Below are 22,031 nucleotides of genomic sequence, written 5' to 3'. Positions count from 1 at the left end.
TTGTTAGTTTTTAAACAAGGTAATATCTAATCCCAGAATATGTGGGGATGCTTAAGGCCTATGGCTGATTATCTCTTCCCATCAATGGCTCAGCACAACAGTAGCTGTTATTTCCTGCCCTTTTCAGGATCAAGTGCAGTTTTTTTTGACATTATGTTGATCTATAGTGTGTGAAATAAATTAATATTTAAAAAAAATAGAGACTATAACTTATGACTTTACATTTTTATCATACTATTCATTTTCTTAGAGGTATACGTTTTCCAGATAATCCACATTCATAAGTGAAATATGAGTTAGTGACCACACTAAATCTTTGTAAGGTTTATCAGGTAAAGATTTTTCTTAGGAAATAATATTTAGCTTTGTCACACTGAATGCATGCCTACTGCACAAAGTACTTTTATATATGCATATTCTTTGAGCATTACTCTTTCTCTCCCAATTTGGTCCTGTCATTTTCTCATTAATACTTTGTATGTGCTTTTGTCTTTCTCCATCAATTTCCTTATTTTTTTTCTTCTCTTCATAAAACTCTGCTTGTTGATTGCCCTGTTTAATATACCTCACTGGTTGAGGGGAAAGCTAGCTACCTATTGTCTGTTCTTTAATCACATCAGAACACACATTAGATAATGAGCCTACTGTATTTTTATTATGTTATTAAACACCTGCAAAGTATTTAAAATTGCTACTTTGTTTTTAAAAATATTTTTTCAACTTCCCTGGGAAGGTATAATTGTTAATATTTATCAATCACTTACTTTTGTTATGTTTTGTGAAATACTTTGCTAATGTTGGGTTTAATCATACCACAACTTTAGAAGGTTATTAGTTTTACTTTTGAGATAAGGAAACTAAGTCTTGAGAAAGTTCTGTAACTAGTAAATATACTTAGGAATTTCCAGCCATAGGGTCACTTTCCACATTCTATTGTTGCCGTATTTTGCTCCCTCTGAAGGAGTTTTGGAGTAAGATCAATTTGAGCTGGAGTCTCATTCTCATACTTACTAGCTTCTTTAATTTAGGGAACTTACTTAACCTTTCTCAGGCTTGAATTTTCTTGGTTGTATGGTATTGATACTACCAGCTTTGTGGGTGTATGTGAGGAATGAAATAAAACTAATATGCTTAACATGTAGTTTGTATGTGTGAAGCTATACACACATACATGTGCTATATGGTGAGAGCTAACCGACCTATTTGAATCTACCACTAAAACTAATTCAGTTCTTGGTAATACAAAGGAACTGATTAGGACAAATCACTCAGCTTAGTTAAAAATATAAAACAACCTTGTCTGGCAAGCTATTTGATATCTCTGATAAAAATTAAGCCAAATATGTACCCCCAAAGATTAAACAGAAAATTACCATAGAACTCTACAATTGCACTACTGGGTATATATCAAAAGAATTGAAAACAAGGTATTCAAATAAAAAGTATTTGAATATTCATAGCAGCATTATTCACGATATCAGAATATCACAGAAATAACACAGTGTCCATCATGGATGAATGGATTAATTATACACACACATACACAATGGAATATTAATGGAATATTATTTAACTGTAAAGCAAATGAGGTACTGATACATGCTAAAACAAGGGTGAATGTTGGAGGCATGCTGAGCAACATAAGCCACATATAAAAGGCCACATACTGTATGATTCCATTTAAAAAAAGTATCCAGAATAGACAAACTCATGGAGACAAAAAGCAGATTTGTGATTTCCAGGGCGTGGAATGGGAGTGGCTGCTTAATGGTTCTGGTGTTTCTGTTTGGGGTGATGGAAAAGTTCTGGAACAAGGCAGTGGTGGTGGTTGCACAATATTGTGAATGTACCTAATGGTACTGAAAGGCACAGTATTTAATGGTTAAAATGTTAAATTTTCTGTTACATGTATTTTACAATAATTTTTTAAAGCACACAAAAAATTAAGCACAGTAATTTATTCATACCCTGATATTGCTTAGTATTACTTGTTTGCTTTTTTTTCTTGGACTAGCCCAAGGATTTTTAAAAATAGCATTTTAGCTTTTTTCTTCTCAAGCTAGTCAAAGGCCATGTGAGAAAACATCTAGCAATAAAGAAAGAAACATATTTTTCAGATGCAGATAAGGGACTTAGAATACTGATACTGTATAGTAGTAGAATGGAGGAGTGAGATTAGAGTAAGAATACTGGATGATAATAATCTTACCTCCTTTTTAAAAGGGTGAAAAAAAACAAAACAAAACTGTTTCTAAGTCCAAGGGTGATAAAGGATTTTTAAAAGCATCTCTTCCCTTAATGGGAATTACTTAGAAGTAAGTATACTATGAAATATAAAGGGGCTATCTTTATTTCTTAAAAATTTTTGTTGCTTACTGATTACAGAAGAAAGTAAAATAAAATGAAAGTTTCTTTTAAGTAAACTCAGAAATAATCACCCATAAGGGCAGAATATTTTTTCCTCAGATATTTTCCCATTCATGTACCTCAGATATTTTCCCATTCATGTAACAGTTGACTGTGTGCTAGGTAGAATTGTAGAAGTGAACATGTATTATTTCTTTTAATCCTTCAAATAACCATAAGAGAAGTGGAGCTGCAGAGTGATTAAGTACTTGTCTAGTCTCAAGGCCAGCCATTGGTGGAACCAAGGTTGAGGAGAGAACTCCAGAATTTGTTCTTTATAACTACAATATTAGTAGTTTTTGATTATGATTTTAGATTTGATTAATGATTAAAATCTAATCAAACAAATACATTTTAAAGTAAAGGATTAAAGTAATAACATATATAATAATACAAAGGTTCATGACATTGTACAAGAGGCAGTGATCAAAACCATCCCCAAGAAAAAGAAATGGAAAAAGGCAAAATGGTTGTCTGAGGATGACTTACAAATAGCTATGAAAAGAAGAGAAACGAAAGGCAAAGAAGAAAAGGAAAGATACCCCCATTTAAATGCAGAGTTCCAAAGAATTGCAAGGAGAGATAAGAAAGCCTCCCTCAGTGATCACAGTGCAAAGAAATACAGGAAAACAGTAGAATGGGAAAGGTTAGAGATCTTGTCAAGAAAATTAGAGATACCAAGGGAACTTCTTGTGCAAAGATGGGCACAAAAAAGGACAGAAATAGTATGGACCTAACAGAAGCAGAAGATATTAAGAAGAGGTGGCAAGAATACACAGAACTATACAAAAAAGATCTTCACGACCCAGAAGTAGCAGAAGTAGATATTCTTCTGGAATTCCCTTGCTTTCTCTATGATCCAACAGATACTGGGCAATTTGATCTCTGGTTCCTTTACCTTTTCTAAGTCCAGCTTGTACATCTGGTAGTTCTTGGGGCAGGTACTGTTGAAGCCTAGCTTGAAGAATTTTGAGTACTACCTTGCTTCATGTGAAATGGATGCAATTGTACGGTAGTTTGAACATTCCTTGGCATTGCTCTTCTTTGAGATTGGAATGAAAACTGACCTTTTCCAGTCCTGTGGCCACTGCTGAGTTTTCCAAATTGGTTGGCATGTCGAGTGCAGCACTTTCACAGTATCATCTTTTAGGATTTGAAATAGCTCAACTGGATTTCAATCACCTCTACTTGCTTGGTTTGTAGTAATGCTTCCTAAGGTCCACTTGACTTCACACCCCAGGATGTCTGGCTCTAGGTGAGTGAGCACACCATCATGGTTATATGGGCCATTAGGACCATTTTTGTCTTGTTAATTCTTGCCACCTCTTCTTAATCTCTTTTACTTCTGTTAGGTCCTTGCTGTTTCTGTCCTTTATTGTGCCCATCTTTAAATGAAATGTCCCCTTAGTTATCTTCCCATTTTTAATCTATACCTCCATTCTTTTTCCAAGATCTTGGATCATCTTTAGTATCATTACTCTAAATTCTTTTTCACATAGATTGACCATCTTCACTTAGTTACTGTTCTGGGGTCTTCTCTTGTTCCTTTGTTTGGGACAAGTTCTTCTGGTATATCATTTTGTCTTTCTGTGATTTCAGTTCCTCTTCCACAGGCTGTAGGACTGTAGTTCTTTTTTGCTTCTGCTTTCTGCCTGTGGTGGATGAGGCCAGTCCAAGGGGCTTGTGCAGGCCTCCTGGTAGGAAGGACTGGTCCCTGCCTATTGGCTGGTGGACCTGGGAGTCATCCTTTGGTGGGCAGGGCCGTATTAAAGGCCGTGTTTAGTGGGCAGATGTGGGCTCAGAAAGCCTTTATGCAGCCTATCTGCTAATTGGTGGGGCTGTGTCTTGCCCTATTCATTGCTTGACTTGTTGCGTCCCAGCACTGGAGCCTACAGCCTGTTGGGTGGGGCCAGGTCTTGGTTAAAAAATGGTGGCCGCCAGGAGGGCTCACGCCAGTGGGTACTCCCCAGAAACACCACCACTAGTGTCTGTCCCTGCAGGGAGCCACGTCCTCCCCACCTCTCACACCTTCACAGGACGCTGCAACATCAGCAGCTAGGTCTGGCCCTGGATCTTGTGAGGTCTCTGCTTTTTCCCGTGTTCTGGTGTGCATCCTCCAAGAGTGGAGTTCCTGTTTTCCCTCGTCTGTGGATTTCCTGTGAGCAGACTCTGTAGGCCTTCAAAGCCAGATGCTCTGGGGGCTTCTCGCAAGACCAGCCCTCCACACTGGGAGCCTGATGTGGGGCTCAGAACTTTCAGTCCTGTGGGAGAACTTTTGTGATATAATTGTTTTGCGGTTTGTGGGTTGCCCACCCAGGGGTATGGACTTTGATTTTATTGTGATTGTCCCTCTCCTACCCCCTTGTTGTGGCTTCTTTGTCTTTGGATGTAGGATATTTTTTTTTGGTATGTTCCAGTGGTTTTTCTTCCTTTCTTTTTCCCCAGTGGTTGTTTAGCAGTTGTGATTTTGGTGGTTTTTTTTTTGAGAAGCGGTGAGCTCACATCCTTCTACTCCACTATCTCATTCCACCCTCAGTAAACAGTTCCTTGGTGAAGGGCTCCATTTTCCCCCTGCAGTAGCTCTTTATAATGGGTGGAAGATAGCCTTTTGTAGCTATTAATTTATAGGTCTCCAAGTTTTGTAGGAATAACTAAAAAACCATTTTTTTTTTCTTTCATCAAAAGCCCTGGACTGAGAATTCATAAGGAAAAGTTCAGTGTCAAATATTTTACTACTTTCTTCTAAAATAATATTTATGGACTTTTCATGGACTAGTTAAATGTGAACTCTAAAACAACATAAGTGTTATGTTATACAACATAAATGTATAAAAATATTTTAGTTTCATTTTGCTTGTCTAAGTAAACCTTTAAAAATTAAAACTAGTAACTTAGTAGCAGTTTGGCAGAGATTTAGAAATTTTGAGTTACTAATTTAAGGCCTGAAATAAAAATCATTTTAGCAAATGTCTTTGGAGTTTATCAGACATTTATAAGCATGGTTAGTGGTTTATAAAGTACTAATCTTTTTTTTTCCCCCTTAAATGTTTAGTTAATTCCATGTACCATGAAACTTCCAGAAAGACAGCCTGAATTTTTCTTTTATTATTCTTTACTGGGAAATGATGTTACAAATGAACCCTTCAGTGATTTGATCAACCCAAACTTTGAGCCAGAGAGAGCATCTGTTCGTATACGGAGCAGTATAGAAATTCTTCGTGTTTACCTAACTCTTCATTCTAAACTACAGGTAAGTATAGCAGAAATTGTTTCCAATTAAAGTCTATTTTTTTTTTAAAGCATTAAAGAGGTGCCTAAACTCTCTTGTTGCTGAAGTACATACCATCTTCTACCATATCTCTTATTTTTTTAGGAATTATCCTGACTTGTAAGTCATAAGATGACAGTTATTTCAGAATGTTAGGAGATGTAACACTTTAGTTATTTTGAAAAGAGGTAGGTCAGTTATCAATCATTTATCATATTCAATAACAAATTGTACCTGGAACTCAAACCTGTGATCATCAGACACGTTTCATTATTGTTACTGGAGATTAGCTGTTACCATACAGATCACACTCTAGAGTTCAGAATTTATAAACCTTTTTGCTATTAAAGCAAAGAGATAATAAAACAACTTTTTAAACCTGCCCTTGAGTTAAGTAATTTTGTAAACCAATTTTAAATAGGACTTTATTTCTTAGAAAAGTTTGTCTAATCTGAAATTACTTCTCTGTTCATTATGATTAACTTTAATCAGACTGAAATGGGTGGTGAAGTAGGGTGGCGTGGTCCTTTTTTTATGCTAAAGTGTTTCAATAGACTTTGCTTGTACTTTGGGTGGGTAGTACAAAAAGCATAAAGAAATTTTAGTGGAACTAAATTTTAGAGGTGGTTGCTAAATCCAAGGTATTTAGAATGTTGAAGATTATATAAAATGATGAAATGAAGGACAAAAGTAGTTTGATCTTATATCTAACATATTATTTATTCCTCACCAAACTATTGACTTACGTATCAGTTTGATTCTTATGGACTTCTAAGTCATAGAAATCCTTTCTTTCCAGCCCATTAAAAATGTCACACTTAATAACATTAAGACTGTTATAGGTCATTATTGACACTAGAATTAAAAATATTTTTATGTAATGATTGCATATTGTTCATGTGAATAGTAGGTTTGCTGAGGCTTCAATGTCGTAAGGGAAAAGAATAGTTATGTAACACATACCTGGATCAGCTGGGTTTTTTTTTTTTTTTTTTTTTTTTGGTAGTTTCCAAAGGTGGTAATGTCCAAGTTTTGATTAGGTAGCAGTGATTCACAGTACATTCCATCTCAGTGGTATTCTCTTTTATCTTTTTCTGTTAAGCACTGTTTTATATATAGAGTTTGAAAAGCAAGAAAAAAGAAAGATTCATAGTGTTTTATGAGTGAATAAAACAATTATTTGAAGTTCTTTAGTTCAAACAGGGCTGGATCCACTCACTCATTTTTTAAGAACTGTGCTTAAATTAATGTTATAATGAAAAGAGAAAAGAATAGTGGATGTATTTTTCTGTTTAAATTCATGTACTCATGATACAATTTGCATAGTACAATAAGATAGTATAGTAAAATATTGAAGTAACCATAGCTCACCAAAGAGACAAAAAAGAGAACAAGAAGTAACACATAATGCCTATGGATGATTCATGTTGAGGTTTGACTGAAAACAACAAAATTCTGTAAAGCAGTTATCCTTCAATTACAAAATAAAGAAGTTTTTTAAAAAGTAACACATAGGAGTGTACAATACTGAAAGGAAAAGTGAAAAGAATTAATAACTTTATTATTGAGTTCTGGGTAACTTTGTGCTTTATCAACAGTTTTAGCAATCAGGTGTGAGAATCTTAGTCACTGGCAGTCAGTAAGATAACCTGCATTCTGTTTTCCTTCTCTGGATCATTTTATAACTTTGTTGTTAAGTTTGTGTGTTTAGGATAAAGGAGAAAGTGTAAATCCTGGTTTTGACTTTCCCTTTCATATTAGATCCATCTCTGCTGTGGAGATCAGTCACTTGGAAGTACAGAAATACCCTTAACAGGACTACTGAAAAAGGGTAGTACAGAAATCAACCATCGCCCAGTCACAGTTGAGGGTGCTTTTACCCTTGACCCTCCAAACCGAGCCAAACAAAAGCTTGCACCTATTCCTGTGGAGCTGGCCCCCACTGTGGGAGTGTCTGTGGCTCTGCAGAGAGAAGGCATGGATGCCCAGGCAAGTAGCAACCCGCCTTCCCCTTCTCCAGCTTCTCTGATATGTCGGTCATGATTAGTTACAGAAGTCTAATTTCAGGTGCATTATCTCACATAAGAGAGTATTTATCACTCTTAATTAGTGGTCTTCATTATACGATAACCCCTTCTTTAAAAAGACCCTTCTGAAAAGTGCTGTGGCTTCTGCCATGGTTCATAAGTGACTCCGCCCAGAGTCTTTCAGTCCAGTTTTCTCACGTAGTGGAAACCATTTCCCACACCCCAACTCACAGTCAGTGACTATGGGACTCTGGTACAAGAGACTGTTTGTAGACCTGGTTTTTGGGGATCTGCATTAATAAAATCTTTTTTAGTTGACTCAACCTTAGCTAAGGTTCTCGGTTCATTAGTGCTTCACAGTCCTCATGCTGTCTCCAGGCAATAGAAACATTTATTTGAATGTAGATGTTTTTTGATTACATATAGCCCTCGGGTCAACTTTAGCATCCTGTTCTTTTAAAGAACTGATTTTTATGCAGACTGTGAACTAAAGTAAGAGTTTAAAAAGACACATATGCATGTATTTTTGGAGGATAGTGGAGCAAAGGAAGAAAATCATACTAGACTTCTGGGTTTTGGTTTTTGTTTTCTAGTAATGTGGCCCTCCTTTGCATTGCTTTGGTAGGAATAACCATTCTCGGGGACACCTATGCCTGACTTCTTTTATTGAATTATCCCTTCTTAGGCATTAGGATGCATTTTGATACTGAGCTCTGGATATCATATTTCCTTCCTGTTCATCTCCCTTTTTCTGGTCCTAGATGCTATAAGAAAATATGCAAATTATGAAGAAAAATAGACTAGGAATATCCAAACTGGGAAAGGAAGCTAATTTTTTTTAAAAAAACATCACATTTTTTGCTTAATTATGAAGGAAAGTTCTTTGCAAATTATACTTTATTTAAAAATTGTTTTTAGTCTTTAATTGAATTAAAGACCCAGAACGAACATGAGCCACACCATTCAAAGAAGAGAGTTTTAACCCCCATAAAGGAGAACACACATACTGGGCCACAGTCACCAAGCGAGTCCCCTGTTCCACCTCACAACCAGTCACCTCCAACAAAAGACGATGCAACAGAAAGTGAAGTGGAAAGCTTACTGTATGATAAGGACACAAAACTCAATCCAAAGGGTAAGATGTTCTTTTCACAGATCTTTTAGGTATAGATTTTCTGGTCTGATATATGACTGTTGAGAGTTTTCATGGGTGCTAAAAACTGTAAGTTTTTTTAAACAGCTGGTAATGTGTGGTGATGTTTAAATAAAAAATCAGTTTGAAGTCATTGCAACTTACTTAACTTCATAATAGAATTTGTTAACAGAGAATTTTTCATTGACTTTCATACTAGAAATAGTATCTTATTCAAAGGAAATTAAAGAATATAGTTCTTTGAAGTAGATTTTTAGCAATCTCAAATTCATTAGAATTTTAGAGAAAAGAGATACTAAGTGCCTCTTACAGTAAACTTAAAATAATCATTTTTTGATCCTAAAGTTGAGACAGTTTGAGAAGACATATTTATCTGTCTTACACAATTTTTTTATCTGTTACATAAGAATCTGTAGTTAAATTTAGTAGTATAAATTGTAAGAGCAGTGGTGGATTAGGAATTAGAAGTTTGGGTGCAGGTTATAGATGTTTCTGTAAGTAGCTATAGGACGTGAGCCATTCACTAAACATCTGTGATATATAATAGGATTGGAATAGATATCTCTGTTTTTTCAATTAAAAATATTTTTATTGGAGTATAGTTGATTTACAGTGTTGTGTTAGTGTCAGGTGTACAGCACAGTGAATCAACTATACGTATATCTACTCTTTCTGAGATTCTTTTCCCAAGGCCATTACAGAGTACTGAGTTCCCTGTGCTGTACAGTAGGTCCTTATTAGTCACCTGTTTTATATAGAGTAGTGTGTATATATCAGCCCCATATCCCAATTTATCCCTCCCCCTGCTTTACCCCCTGGTGACCATAAGTTTGTTTTTTATGTCCGTGACTGTATTTTCTGTTACAGTAAATAAGACCATTGTACCACTCTTTGTGGATTCCACATATAAGTGTTATCCATTGATACTTGTCTTTGTCAAGTTTTATTTTGTTAGACTATGTCATATGTGTCTAAGATAACCAAGCTACTTTTTTAAAAAACCAGATGTAATTATTTACATAATTACTGTAAAATACTGATGTATACGTGCAGTAAGTCTCAAATACAGTCTTTGCAATACTAAGTTATATGCACCTGCTTCTTAGAAATAAGTTAGCACCAGGCTACTGTCAGACACTGCTGCATCAGTATTATATGCTTTTTAAGTTTTGTACTACATCTTGAGAATGAGAGTAAGGTTCCCCCCCACCCCCCACAGTTCTATGATGGGAATTAAAGCCTACATAATTTTGGACAAATCACTTGGAAGTTTATGCTTCAGTTCATATGTTTATTTAATCAAATAGTTGAGTCTTTGAGATTATATCTTTAAGTTATCTGAGTAACTTAAGAGAAATTGTTTGCAAATGGATTTTTTTTTTTTTTTTAATTTTTATGTTCACCTTAGCCATCAGTTCTTCTGTACCTGCGTTACTGGCCAAGCCAGTGACAACATCTGTTGCTTCAGAAACAGCCTCAGGACAGAAGATTGCTGTTCCTGCAACATCACATCATTTTTGCTTTTCAATAGACTTGAGGAGTATCCATGATTTGGAGGTTGGCTTTCCAATCAACTGTGTACTAAGGTATGATTTGGTTTCAGAGTGTTGTTTTCTGAGAAGAAATGCCTTTTCTGTATTTGGGGTGTTGCAGACAATGTCACCAAAGAAATTATAACATTTGTTAAATCAGTGGACTAGAAGGATTAAAGCTGTTGTATCCTAATGACTTCGAAGATAATGGAGGGTGGCATTGATGGTATGAAGGGTAGTAATCTTGCCTATTCTGATATAGTAATTATAGGCATTTTACAATATTTGTTAATGCTCTGTTTCAGAATACATTGACTCTTGAACTTAAAATGTCTTATTTCTGGAAAAGTTGCCACAGTTCAAAATACTTGGATGTATAGTATCTGATTTTTCTATAAAATTGCATTATAATAGAATGTTATATTCCTGATATCTACCTTTTATGCATATGAATCTAAAAACCATACCTAATGAACTGGAAGTGGAATGTGTCCACACTGTTTAGAGAATTGAAATTCAGTCTGTTAAATGGCTTTATGCAGTGGCTTATTTTTAATATTACATTTTCATAGACTTTTCAGCTGATAAATATATTAAATGTAATATTGTGTGTTTTAGTTTGGAGTCTTTAGGTTCTTATAAATTACTTTGGAGCAAGCATTAGGATTTATAATAAAATTTTTGGTCTTTATGTGACTAACATGCAAAAAATTAGAAAAATTTTCTGTTGTCTTGGATTACCATTCCCAAGAACTTCATCAGCTTTTTGTTGCTTCCTGCTGTTGTTTGAGGCACATCTGCCTTTCAGATGCCTAAGTCAACTCCATGTGTGTGTGTGTATGCTCAGTTGCGTCCACCTCTTTGTGATCCTGTGGACTGTAGCCCTCCAGGCTCCTCTGTCCATGGGATTCTCCAGGCAAGGATACTCGAGTGGGTTGCCATTTCCTTCTTCAGGAGATCTTTCCTATCCAGGGATCAAACCTGGGTCTCCATCATTGGCAGGTGGATTCTTTACCACTGAGTCACCCAGGAAGCCTTAAGTCCACTCCTGTTGTATCTAATTTTACAGTTCTTTTGATTGTTTATCAAATTGTTTCCAAAGTCCTCTGAGCTTTGGTGTGAATAAAGGACAGAATCAAAGGGACCCAGCACTGAATGTGACAGTGAAGTCGTAGAATGGAAGTCTAGACTCACAGCTTAAGCTCTGCCTTTTACTTCATGTTAAAGGCTGAGAATCATGGCTGAAAGACTGTTTTTATTTAAAAATTGAAAGCCCAGAAAGCGTTTTCTCTTATTGACATAGCTTTTCCCACAGGGTTTATATAATATAGAACTGTTCCTTTTTCTCTTTTGCTGCTACTGGAGAAACTGGTCTTAGAGCTGATGTTGGCCAGAAGCACAGGGATGATCTAAAATTGGATGAAGGACTTCCCTGGTGATCCAGTGGTTAAGACTACGCACTTCCACTGCAGGGGCATGGGTTCAATCCCTGGTCAGGGTGCTAAGATCCCACATGCTTGTGGTACAGCCAGAAAATAAACTGAACAGATGTTTTGAGGGGAAGTCTTGAACAAGCTCACTTAGAAAGCACATATTAGTTTTTGTGTGTCCTGATTGCCACAGGACCATTTGTTTAATCATCAAGTGACTACAGTAAGCCGGCAGTTTGCCCAGTATTAGGGCAGGGGGCATACAGACAAAGAGCTCAACCTAGTGAAGAAGACAGATTCAGAGATATGTTAATACATGAGGGAGGCCAGGCACTTGACAAAGAAAAGTGGAACGAGTATTCTGCCCCAAGGACACAGTTAGAATCCACTTAATACTCTGTAGAAATTACTTGATCATAAGGACTACTGCTTCTCTTTGATTCATTTTAAGGCTTTAAAAAAAAATGTTGGGCATTTTATATTTGATAGATTTTATGTTATCATGCTCTGCATTGGTATGAAATTGTTGTGTCCAATTACCTAATGGAATTTGTGAGATAACACTTATATTAGAAAAAAGTTTAATGTGTTTCCCTTTTTTTTTTTTTTTTAAAAATCACTACATCTGTAGTAGGGGGTTAAATTTCTAGAGGATGAACTCTGTGAGATGACCGAAATTCAGTTTAAGTAATTGTTTAGGAGTTGAATGTATGCACAGGATTCTTCTTGTATTAATAGAAAAAGTAGTTTTCACTAGTAGAGTTTAAATCCTAGTCTTGTCAATAAATAACAGATTATAAGATGAAATTTAAGTGAGCATTACAATATCTTTATATTTGACTTTAAATACAAAATAAGTTCAGCAATAGGCCGGGCATTCTTCTGTTTAATCTGGTGTGACTTATGTTGAAAGAAATAATGTTATGTCACTCTCTGATTCTTTTGTAGTATATTCTCAGTTCAGAGACAAAACACTATGAACGCATCCTTTAGGAGCTGACGAAGGGTTTTTTTAGCCCATAAAAAAATCAGGACGTTATTATATAAAGGAAAATAAGTTTAGAAATTAAACTTAGCAAGCGTTTCTTGACAGTATACTATGTCACAAAAGCTGTTCCTTGGAGTGCAAAGATGAAAATCATAAGAACAGTGCCCTCAAGGAATTTTTTTTCCCCCACATTTTATTTATTATTTCTTCCTAAGAATATTTTTGACATATAACATTGTGTGAATTTAATGTGTACAGCAGGTTAATTTGCTACATTTATACACCTCAAGGGTACCAGCACTGTCTTTGTTTAAGGGAGCCATTTTCACTTCTAAATCTTTGTCTTATTGGTAATTTATCAAAATTACTCTCTTCCTTACTCAGTATATTGCTTCAAATTACAGTATTCTCCTTCTTGCCCAGAGCATCATTTGAAGATGACTTGTAAAGTACCTTTGGAAGCCAGTGCTGGGCAAATAATGCATTTTTTTCTGTAATTTCTGTGATTTTTTTTTATGTTAATACCGAAAATATTTATATAATTTTAAAGTTGGTGATAGTAAAATCATAATGTATTTGTACCATTTATCTATTAAAATTTATTTGCTCATAATATTCATATTATACTCTTTTTCACAGTTTATAAGTCTCATCTGTACACTGCTTTAAGATTTTTGTTTTTCTTAAATTTCTAGGTACTCATATCCTTTCTTTGGAAGTGCAGCTCCTATTATGACTAACCCTCCTGTAGAAGTTCGGAAAAACATGGAGGTTTTTCTTCCCCAGTCTTACTGTGCATTCGATTTTGCAACTTTGCCTCATCAGCTCCAGGATACCTTCCTAAGGTAATGTGTACCTGGTGTGTATGATAGTATCTTTTCAAATCAGCTCTCGAAAATTTGTGTCTTATTGACAAGAGGAATTCCTTTACATATCTAAATCCACAGCATCTTATGCATTTGAGAATCTAGAAACAAACGTAACGGCTGTGACACCTGTGCTTCCACTATAAGGTTTACCAGTATGTGCTTATGAAGGCTCTTTTCAGATTTTCATATCTTGTTTGCCTGAGTTGGGATATTAGAACTTTATTAAAACAGTATATGAGTAATGAAGACTCTTTGAAAAGTAATCTTGCTTTTTCCTAATACAATATGTGAAGATAAATACAGACTGTTTAATTCTTATTGATTCATTTAATGACTGTAATGCATTATTTATTTTTTCTGTTTTTTTTTATCTGTATAAAATAGAGATGTTGATCCAGCTATCTGAAATGGATTTGTGAAGAAAAATGAGATCTCTGAAATATCTTTTTACTTTCTCAGAGTATCACAATTCAAAAGAATTTTATTTATTTAAAAAAAAAATTTTTTTTAATTGGTGATTCCTAATATTCTTTTTTTTTTTTTGCATTTTTTTTTTCACTTTACAATATTGTATTGGTTTTGCCATACATCAACATGAATCTGCTACAGGTATACATGTGTTCCCCATCCTGAACCCCTTCAAAAAGAATTTTAAAAGAGAAAAAATAAACATTATATGACCATTTGCGGGAATAGTGTTTGAAGGGTTTTCTTTATTGCATAGGAAGGAGGTGTAAAAAAAAAAAATGTAATAATATTTTCTATTTGTTACTTGTGGAATTGAGCCTTTACATTCCAGGTAACAAAACATGTTTGACTACATTAAAGGACTTCAAAATATTTAGTCCAGAAAGCCTTAGTTCACAGTTGATAAGTATGAACACATGTTTCTCTTTTCCTTAGGATTCCATTGCTGGTTGAATTATGGCACAAAGATAAAATGAGTAAAGATTCACTTCTGGGAATCGCCAGAATCCAACTTTCTAACATCTTGTCTTCAGAAAAAACTCGCTTTTTAGGTTCTAGTGGTGAACAGTGTTGGCGACAAACTTTGAGTGAAAGCGTGCCTGTTGTCGCAACACAAGGGTAATGCACTTCCTGTATTTAGTCTTTGCTTTTTATTCTCTTTAGCTAGTTATAACCTTATCCTTTAATGTCATTTTTTCATATCTTTTTTCTTTGACCCATGGGGGCTATATCCTAGTTTGCTCCTTAGCTTTCTGATACCTAGTATACCCTCACAGAGTGAATCTGGTACCATAATACTTAAGGGTGTTGAGTGAGTATTTCCCTCCCCTCTCTTTAGACTCATAATTTTAAGTTCAGGATCAGGCTTTTTTTTAAATTTAGTAATTCAAGTCAAATTTATAATGTATTTTTACATTATTTTGAATTTTTCTACTTGAAAAATATGTAAACTTTTGCCTTAAATATAGTTGGCAAATGTTACATATGTTTGACTCTAAAAACTGAGTGTTGTTTTTTTGCTCTGAAATTCACTGCCACAGTGAAAAACTGGAGTTCATATATTTTAAATGAAATCATTCAACAGTTAACTCTTTATATATCACCTGCCTTTATTTTTAAAGTGCAGTAAGAATGTGGAAGAAAAGCGGGCCCAGTGAAAAGCTGAGATGTCTTAAGTATTATTGGAATTTCTTCCCTCACTCTTCCTTCTCCATGCCACTTTCAGAGACTGAAGGGTTTAGTAAAGTTTCTTATTTAGTTGGAGATCTGGGAACAATTTTTTTAGAAAATCAGTTGTTCTGGTTAATTGAAAATTCTTTTAAAACTTAGCATTCTTTTCTGTTAGGTCAAGTAGAATATAATGAAAGCAATCATTACTTGTTGGAAGTTATTTTAATGATGATTGCTTTGAATATTAACTTTATTGACCTGCTGTGTAGACAAGTTTCAAGAGATTTACTTAAGTGAAAACTTCAGAGATGATACTGCTTCATTTTACTTGACTCATTTCTTCTAAAATCTGAGATGAGAAGAAGGAAATGAAAAAAAGTTGATTAATTAAGAGTTCTAATTGTATGAATCCAATCCTTAAAGTTTTGATTTAAACAAAGCCACATATTTTTGTTGCCAAAATTTTATTTTCCTTTAACATTTTGTCTTTTATTTAATGCCCCATGCAGTTCTGTGATACAGAGAGGTATTCATTATGATAAACATATCATTATCCTACTTCCAGGATTTAATCCTGAAGCCGTGCTCATATCTAGCAAAAGATTTATGAACGAATATGTACAGTCTAAGAAAAGCAGAAAAAAGAGTTCAGAATAATCTATATATAATTAAGTAGGGGAATTGTAATGTGTTTAAAATTTTACTACATAAATTCATTAGTATGTTTTACAGGCTTTAAAAATTACATTTTTGAATTAGTGTTTGTCATTACACTGGAGAAAATGTTCCTGTATAAATGGAAAAATGGACAAAACTGTATGAATTTTAATATGCATGAGTACTTGCATATCTACATAATCTAAAAAAGAGTCAAGAAAATGAAATTTTAGCACTATTTGTGGGCAGTGAGATTTTAAATTTCTCTTTTATACTTTTGAAGTTTTTCAAATAACCTACTACTGTTATAGGTAATTTTGTAGTGAACGTAGGTATGTACTTAATACTGTGTGACCAAATAAAATGACATATATAGAAGGTCTTGAAGTCTATAGAAGCTGCTGCACTTTGAGCAACAAGTGTCAGGAGCAAGGCATGTTGCTTACTCAGTGCTCTAGTGTTGGGGAAGTAAAAGGAAACATAAAAGTGTTTCCATGAGGTTTTAAATATTTCTGATTTTATTTGTAGGTCAAATAACAGGATAGTAGATCTTTCTTACACAGTGACTTTAGAGGATTACGGACTAGTGAAAATGCGTGAGATTTTTGTCTCTGATTCATCCCAGGTATGTGTCCTTGAATGTTATGAAATTATTCTTTAAAATGGACCTAACGTGTGTATGTGTGTGTGTTTGTTTCAATATGCTGTTTTTTAAAATTCATATCGTAGGGTTTATCTGCTGTACAACAAAAGCCATCTTCTGTTCCTCCAGCACCCTGTCCTTCAGAAATCCAGACAGAGCCTCGTGAAACCTTAGAATACAAAGCAGCACTTGAGCTAGAAATGTGGAAAGAGATGCAAGAAGACATTTTTGAAAATCAGGTTACTTTTTAAATGTTACTTAAAAAGTATTTTTGTCCAGTTTAGTGTATCTTTCCTTCTGCAAGGTAGGCTTTTCTCTCTTTTCCACGGGTACCTTATTTAGTCCCTTTGAATTCAAGAATTGCCTTACTCTTTAAAAAAAAAACCCTAAGAATTAAAAAATATTCAAGGGACTTCTTGTTGGTCAGGTGGTTAAGACTTCCCGCTCACAATGCAGAGGGCCCAGATTCAATCTCTGGTCAGGGAGCTAGATTACCACATGCCACATTTTAAGAGTTCACATGCCTCAACTAAAAAGGTCCCACATGCTGCAACTAAGACCTGGCAGAGCCAAATAAGTAAGTATAAATATTTTAAAAGATGAACTATCAAAAAATACTCAAAATGTGACTGCTTTGCAGAAGCCATTCAGAAGGAGTCTTCTAAACTTTTTCCAAGTCAGAATTTAAGGACTTGAAGGTTTCTTGTAATTGCAGGATCTCATTTAGCATACCCTCCTGGAAGCTGGACTCATCAGTTGTTAAATAAGAGAGGTACAAAACAACTTCCTGTTAGCTTGATACTGCCCTGAATTACCCTCAGATGGGTATAACTCACATCAGGCATCCTCTGTTGTGTTTTAAATAGAACAGAATGTCTGAAAGAAATATCAGTAGTCAGTATTATTTAACTGAGAACAACAGTTATTTGAAATATTTATTTATTTGAAATGTTTTTCTTAACTTTCTTTTTCTTTCTTTTTTCTTCCTTTGGCAGCTAAAGCAGAAAGAACTGGCTCATATGCAAGCTCTTGCTGAGGAATGGAAGAAAAGGGACCGAGAGAGAGAGTCACTAGTAAAGAAAAAGGTAATGACTGTATAAAAATTGAAGGAGGAAAGAAAGAGTATTAATGATAATCATCTTTTATAGACATACAAATCTCTGGAATGAATAACTAAGTATAGTAGTTATATATTGGCCTGGATAAAGTGAATGAATGGGTCAGGGGTAGAAAGAAGAGTTTTCACTATAAAATGTTTTGTACTTCTTAGATTTTGAACCCTGTAAATATGTTGCCTGTTCAAAAAGTGAATAAATATAAAAAACCTACTGTACAGAGAACTCTATACAGTGCTCTGTGGTGACCTAAGTGGGAAGGAAATCCAAAAAAGAGGGTATATATGTATACGTATAGCTGATTCACTTTGCTCTACAGCACAGACATTGTGAAGCAACTATATATCAATAAAAATTAATACAATAAAGCAAATATATTCAAAACCAAAAAAAGTGAACACTCTAGAGAAAGAGCCTATCTCTGTATTTAAAAAGAAAATTAAACATTTAAGTGTATATAAATATTACATTATAATCTATTAGTTAATGAAAAGTATCCCAAAGTTCTAAGCTGTTTTAAAAGACTGAATCATGAAATAAATCACATCTTTAAAAATGATAACATAAGACCATCTGATCTTATTCCAGAAAGCCAAAATTTAATATTTATCTATTCATACTCAAGTTACTGAGTAAAACAACCTTGAAAATTAGACCTGTCTCAGATATTCCAAATTTAAGTCTCTAAAATACTCTTATATTAGTGGTTTGTGAAATGTCTATAAACGGGAGAAGACAAACTGTGGCAGGGGAGTTTGCTACACTAGACCAAGACACTGCCCAGTATGTGGATTAGAAAATTCTTTAAAGTTGTTTCAGGTCTCTTCTCTGACTTTCAGCCATTTACATTTAATTTAGTTATTGATATGCTTGGGTTTAATTCTACTATCTTGCTCTCAGTTTTCAATTTGTCGCACACATTTCTTGTTCCTTTTTCGCTCTTCTCATGTTTTCTTTTGCAATTCGTTGGATTTTTTTTTTTAATGATTCCATTTTTACAGTTGCTTTATTAGTAACATCTCTTTTGTTGTATTTTTTTAGTGATTGCTCTAGAGCTTATATTATGTATCCTTGTTGTTGTTTAGTTGCTCCGTCATGTCCGATGCTTTTGCGACCCCATGGGCTGTAGCCTGCCAGGCTCCTCTGTCCATGGGATTTCCCAGGCAAGAATACTGGAGGGGGTTGCCATTTCCTTCTCCAGGAGATCTTCCCAGCCCAGGGATCGAACCCACGTCTCCTGTCTTGGCAGGCGTATTTGAGCCACCAGGAAAGCCAGTGCATCTTTATTTATCACAGTTTATTTTCAGATGATATAGCACAATTAATTTTTAACACAATTTAATCTTTGAGCCATTTTTCTAATGTGATTGATGAGTTTTTCATTGTTGATGTTTGTAACATATGTAGAAGCAAAATAGTTGATTCTAACACCAAGTGTGGAAGTGCGGGTATGGACATAGACTGCTGTAAAGTTCTCATTCTACTTTGCGAGTTTAAGCAACCATCATCTCTTTTCCAGATTACTGCGTTTACTTCTTAACTTGGTACCCTGTCCTCTTTTCCTGGCCCCTGTAGTTTTTTAATACTCATATCAGCCAAGAGTAGAGGAAGTCAGATTATGTACTCCTCTCCTTAAAACCCATCCAACTCATCACATTTAGAATAGAACTCAGTGGTTCTTACCAGACCTACAAGGCCTAATGTGACCCATCCCCTCGCTTCCTCTGTGACCTCATCTTCTGCCAGCCTTCAGAGTCTGTTCTAACCATGTTGACCTCTTTGTATTTCGTCAGACATGCTGAGCCACCTCTCGCCTCAGGATCTACAGGCTGCTTTTCTTCAGAGATACTTTCTGGTTTCTGCTCAGAGTAATCTGATCACTATATCCAAAATAGTGTCCTCTTCACCTGCCACCAGGCACTAGCCATCCCCTCATTCTGGTTTGTTTCCTTCATAGCATTTCCCTACTATTACATTAAAGATTCACTTCTTTGATTATAGTTTGTTTTCCCTCAGAGTATAGGTTCCACATGACTTTGTTTTGCCTGTTGTCTGTGAGGTGTACAATAAACATTTGTTTAAAAGGATAATGATTTCGGGTTTTACATAGCTTTGAGTTTGAGATTTATGGGGAATGTTGGCATGTTCAGCAGGTATTTGGATTTACAGGTCTATAACTGTGGAGCGAGGTTTGACTTTGCAATACAAACTTGGGATTTCTTTGTATATGTGATGGTATGTAGATAAGGTCACTCCGGGAAGTCACATAGTTTGAGAGGAGAAGACATCCTGAGGCAGAATTCTGGGAACACAGATATTTGGGTTGTCAGAGGAAGCACACGTGGTTTGAATACTCTTACCTGTCTTCCTATAAGGCATTTTTACATGTGGCACTCAGAATTTTTTTATTTAGTTTTAAATTAGTTTTTATTGGAGTACAGTTGCTTTACAATATTGTTAGTTTCTACTATACAGCACAATGAATCAGCCATACTTTACATATATTGCCTCCCTTTTGGACTTCTTTCCCATTCCGATCACCACAGTGCATTATTGAGTTCTCTGTGCTCTACCATATGTTCTCATTAGTTATCTGTTTTATATATATTATCAATAGTATATATGTGTCAATCCCAATCTCCCACCTCCTCCTAACCCCCGTCCCCCTTGGTATCCATATATTTGTTCTCTAGGTCTGTGTCTCTATTTTTGCTTTTGCAAAGTGGCACACAGAATTTGACACATTATGTTAGTGATTTGCCTAAGATTTAAAGGTAAACCAAAAGTCTGTGGTAGAGTTAACAGAATTAATAAATAAATGATCTTGGTTGATGAGTATGTTGGGCTAAATAAAATACAGTTTAACAAGGACAGATGTCAAATTCTGTCATCGGAGTAAAACATTAACTTGGACAGTGGATATAATTATTCCAGGTTTATAAATAAAAACCTTGGGGATTTTCTTTGACATAACAAATGGCGTGATCAGGATCCTCAGATAGCAAATGCAGTTTTAGATGAAATTCATAGACATGTGTTGACCTGGTCTCTGAGTGTACATTCTTTAGTTTCTGAAAGAGTGAGATCACATCTGGGTGCCATATTTGTGAAAGGACTTAGTTTAGAATATAGACTCCAGATTAAGTCCAACATACTAGAGGATGTGGAAACAATAACATGTGGATAATAGTTGAAGCTTGTGTTTATCTTGGAGAAGAAAAAAAGACTAGGAGGATATATGATGGCTATCGCTAGAGTCAAATATGTGAAGGTGCTTTTTTTCTTCTTCCCAAGGGAGAAAAACATGATTAAAGGGTGGGCTTCTAAGGAGCATCAGACCAGAGCTTTATTGGCAGGAGTAAAGAGAAAACCAGGTTGGGGCCTGGGACCTGGTAAGGAGGACAGAAAATTTAGTTCAGAAAGTCCTAGTAAACATGGTCAGTCTGAACTGAACCATGAGAGAGGATCCTGTGGAGACCAGGCACCCATCATGGACTCACATCTTTAAAGACAGAGCGGAGCAGGACTTTAGGCATTGGAGTAGAATTTGGCATACTAAGTACGGGCCCATGCAGCAATTCTAACTTTAGAAACAACTAAGAACTCAGTTATTTGAACTGTAATAAAAGACCAGGTCTGAACAATAGGAGGACTGACTTGAAACTGATTAGTTGGTCTATCAACAATATTAGTTCCAAGGAGAGAGCTATATAAATAAATGAATAAGAAGGCTTCAAAAGAAAACTGGACTGTTGAACAAGGTAGATTTTTAAGGGGCTAGTTTTTTTTTGTTTTGTTTTTTAACTAAGCACAAGATTTTACTGGCAGTCTACCTTAGCACCCCATGGGTGAAGGGCTTCCTCCGGAGACTGAAAATTACTGCAGATACCCAAGCAGATCTTTCCTTAAAGCATAGTAGAATGAATTTCTGCTTTGAATTGGTGCATATAATTCATGATTTTCCTATTCTCAGATCCTTTGTTTCAGTAAAATAATAATATACATACTTTTGAATTTGTGTTTTGAATTTGGGGAAAAGATAAAAGTAATTTTTATTATATTTTAGGTGGCTGAATATACTATTCTTGAAGGAAAACTTCAAAAAACCCTAATTGACTTGGACAAGCGAGAGCAGCAGCTTGCCATTGCAGAATCAGAGGTACTGTATTCATCTATCATGAGTCTTTATTTCACAGAATCCATTTATTAAATAGATATTCATGAATTCATACTATTCATTTGTTTTTCCTTTGTATAAAATATATTTCATGGAAATTGTCTTTTAGGCATTATGGGGGAAACTGC

The 22,031-nt window shown here is 35.1% G+C and overlaps 1 protein-coding gene across 9 annotated transcripts in view; it reads left to right on the top strand.

Annotated features, from left to right (window-relative positions):
* CEP120 (centrosomal protein 120) overlaps positions 1-22,031 on the top strand; it is a 166,719-nt gene that overhangs the window by 119,558 nt on the left and 25,130 nt on the right. For all 9 annotated transcript variants that reach the window (XM_044947829.2, XM_044947828.2, XM_044947827.2 and 6 more), the window contains 10 exons: positions 5,459-5,656; positions 7,436-7,663; positions 8,620-8,836; positions 10,263-10,440; positions 13,500-13,649; positions 14,577-14,759; positions 16,497-16,593; positions 16,698-16,850; positions 17,607-17,696; positions 21,793-21,885. In XM_044947829.2, coding sequence (XP_044803764.1) covers positions 5,459-5,656; positions 7,436-7,663; positions 8,620-8,836; positions 10,263-10,440; positions 13,500-13,649; positions 14,577-14,759; positions 16,497-16,593; positions 16,698-16,850; positions 17,607-17,696; positions 21,793-21,885 — 1,587 coding nt within the window. The remainder of the gene's footprint in view (positions 1-5,458; positions 5,657-7,435; positions 7,664-8,619; positions 8,837-10,262; positions 10,441-13,499; positions 13,650-14,576; positions 14,760-16,496; positions 16,594-16,697; positions 16,851-17,606; positions 17,697-21,792; positions 21,886-22,031) is intronic.

This window comes from Bubalus bubalis, chromosome 9 (genome assembly GCF_019923935.1).
Source record: "Bubalus bubalis isolate 160015118507 breed Murrah chromosome 9, NDDB_SH_1, whole genome shotgun sequence".
Lineage (NCBI taxonomy): Eukaryota > Metazoa > Chordata > Mammalia > Artiodactyla > Bovidae > Bubalus > Bubalus bubalis.
Note: the sequence above shows the minus strand (reverse complement) of the source record. Positions and strands in the feature narration are given on the sequence as shown.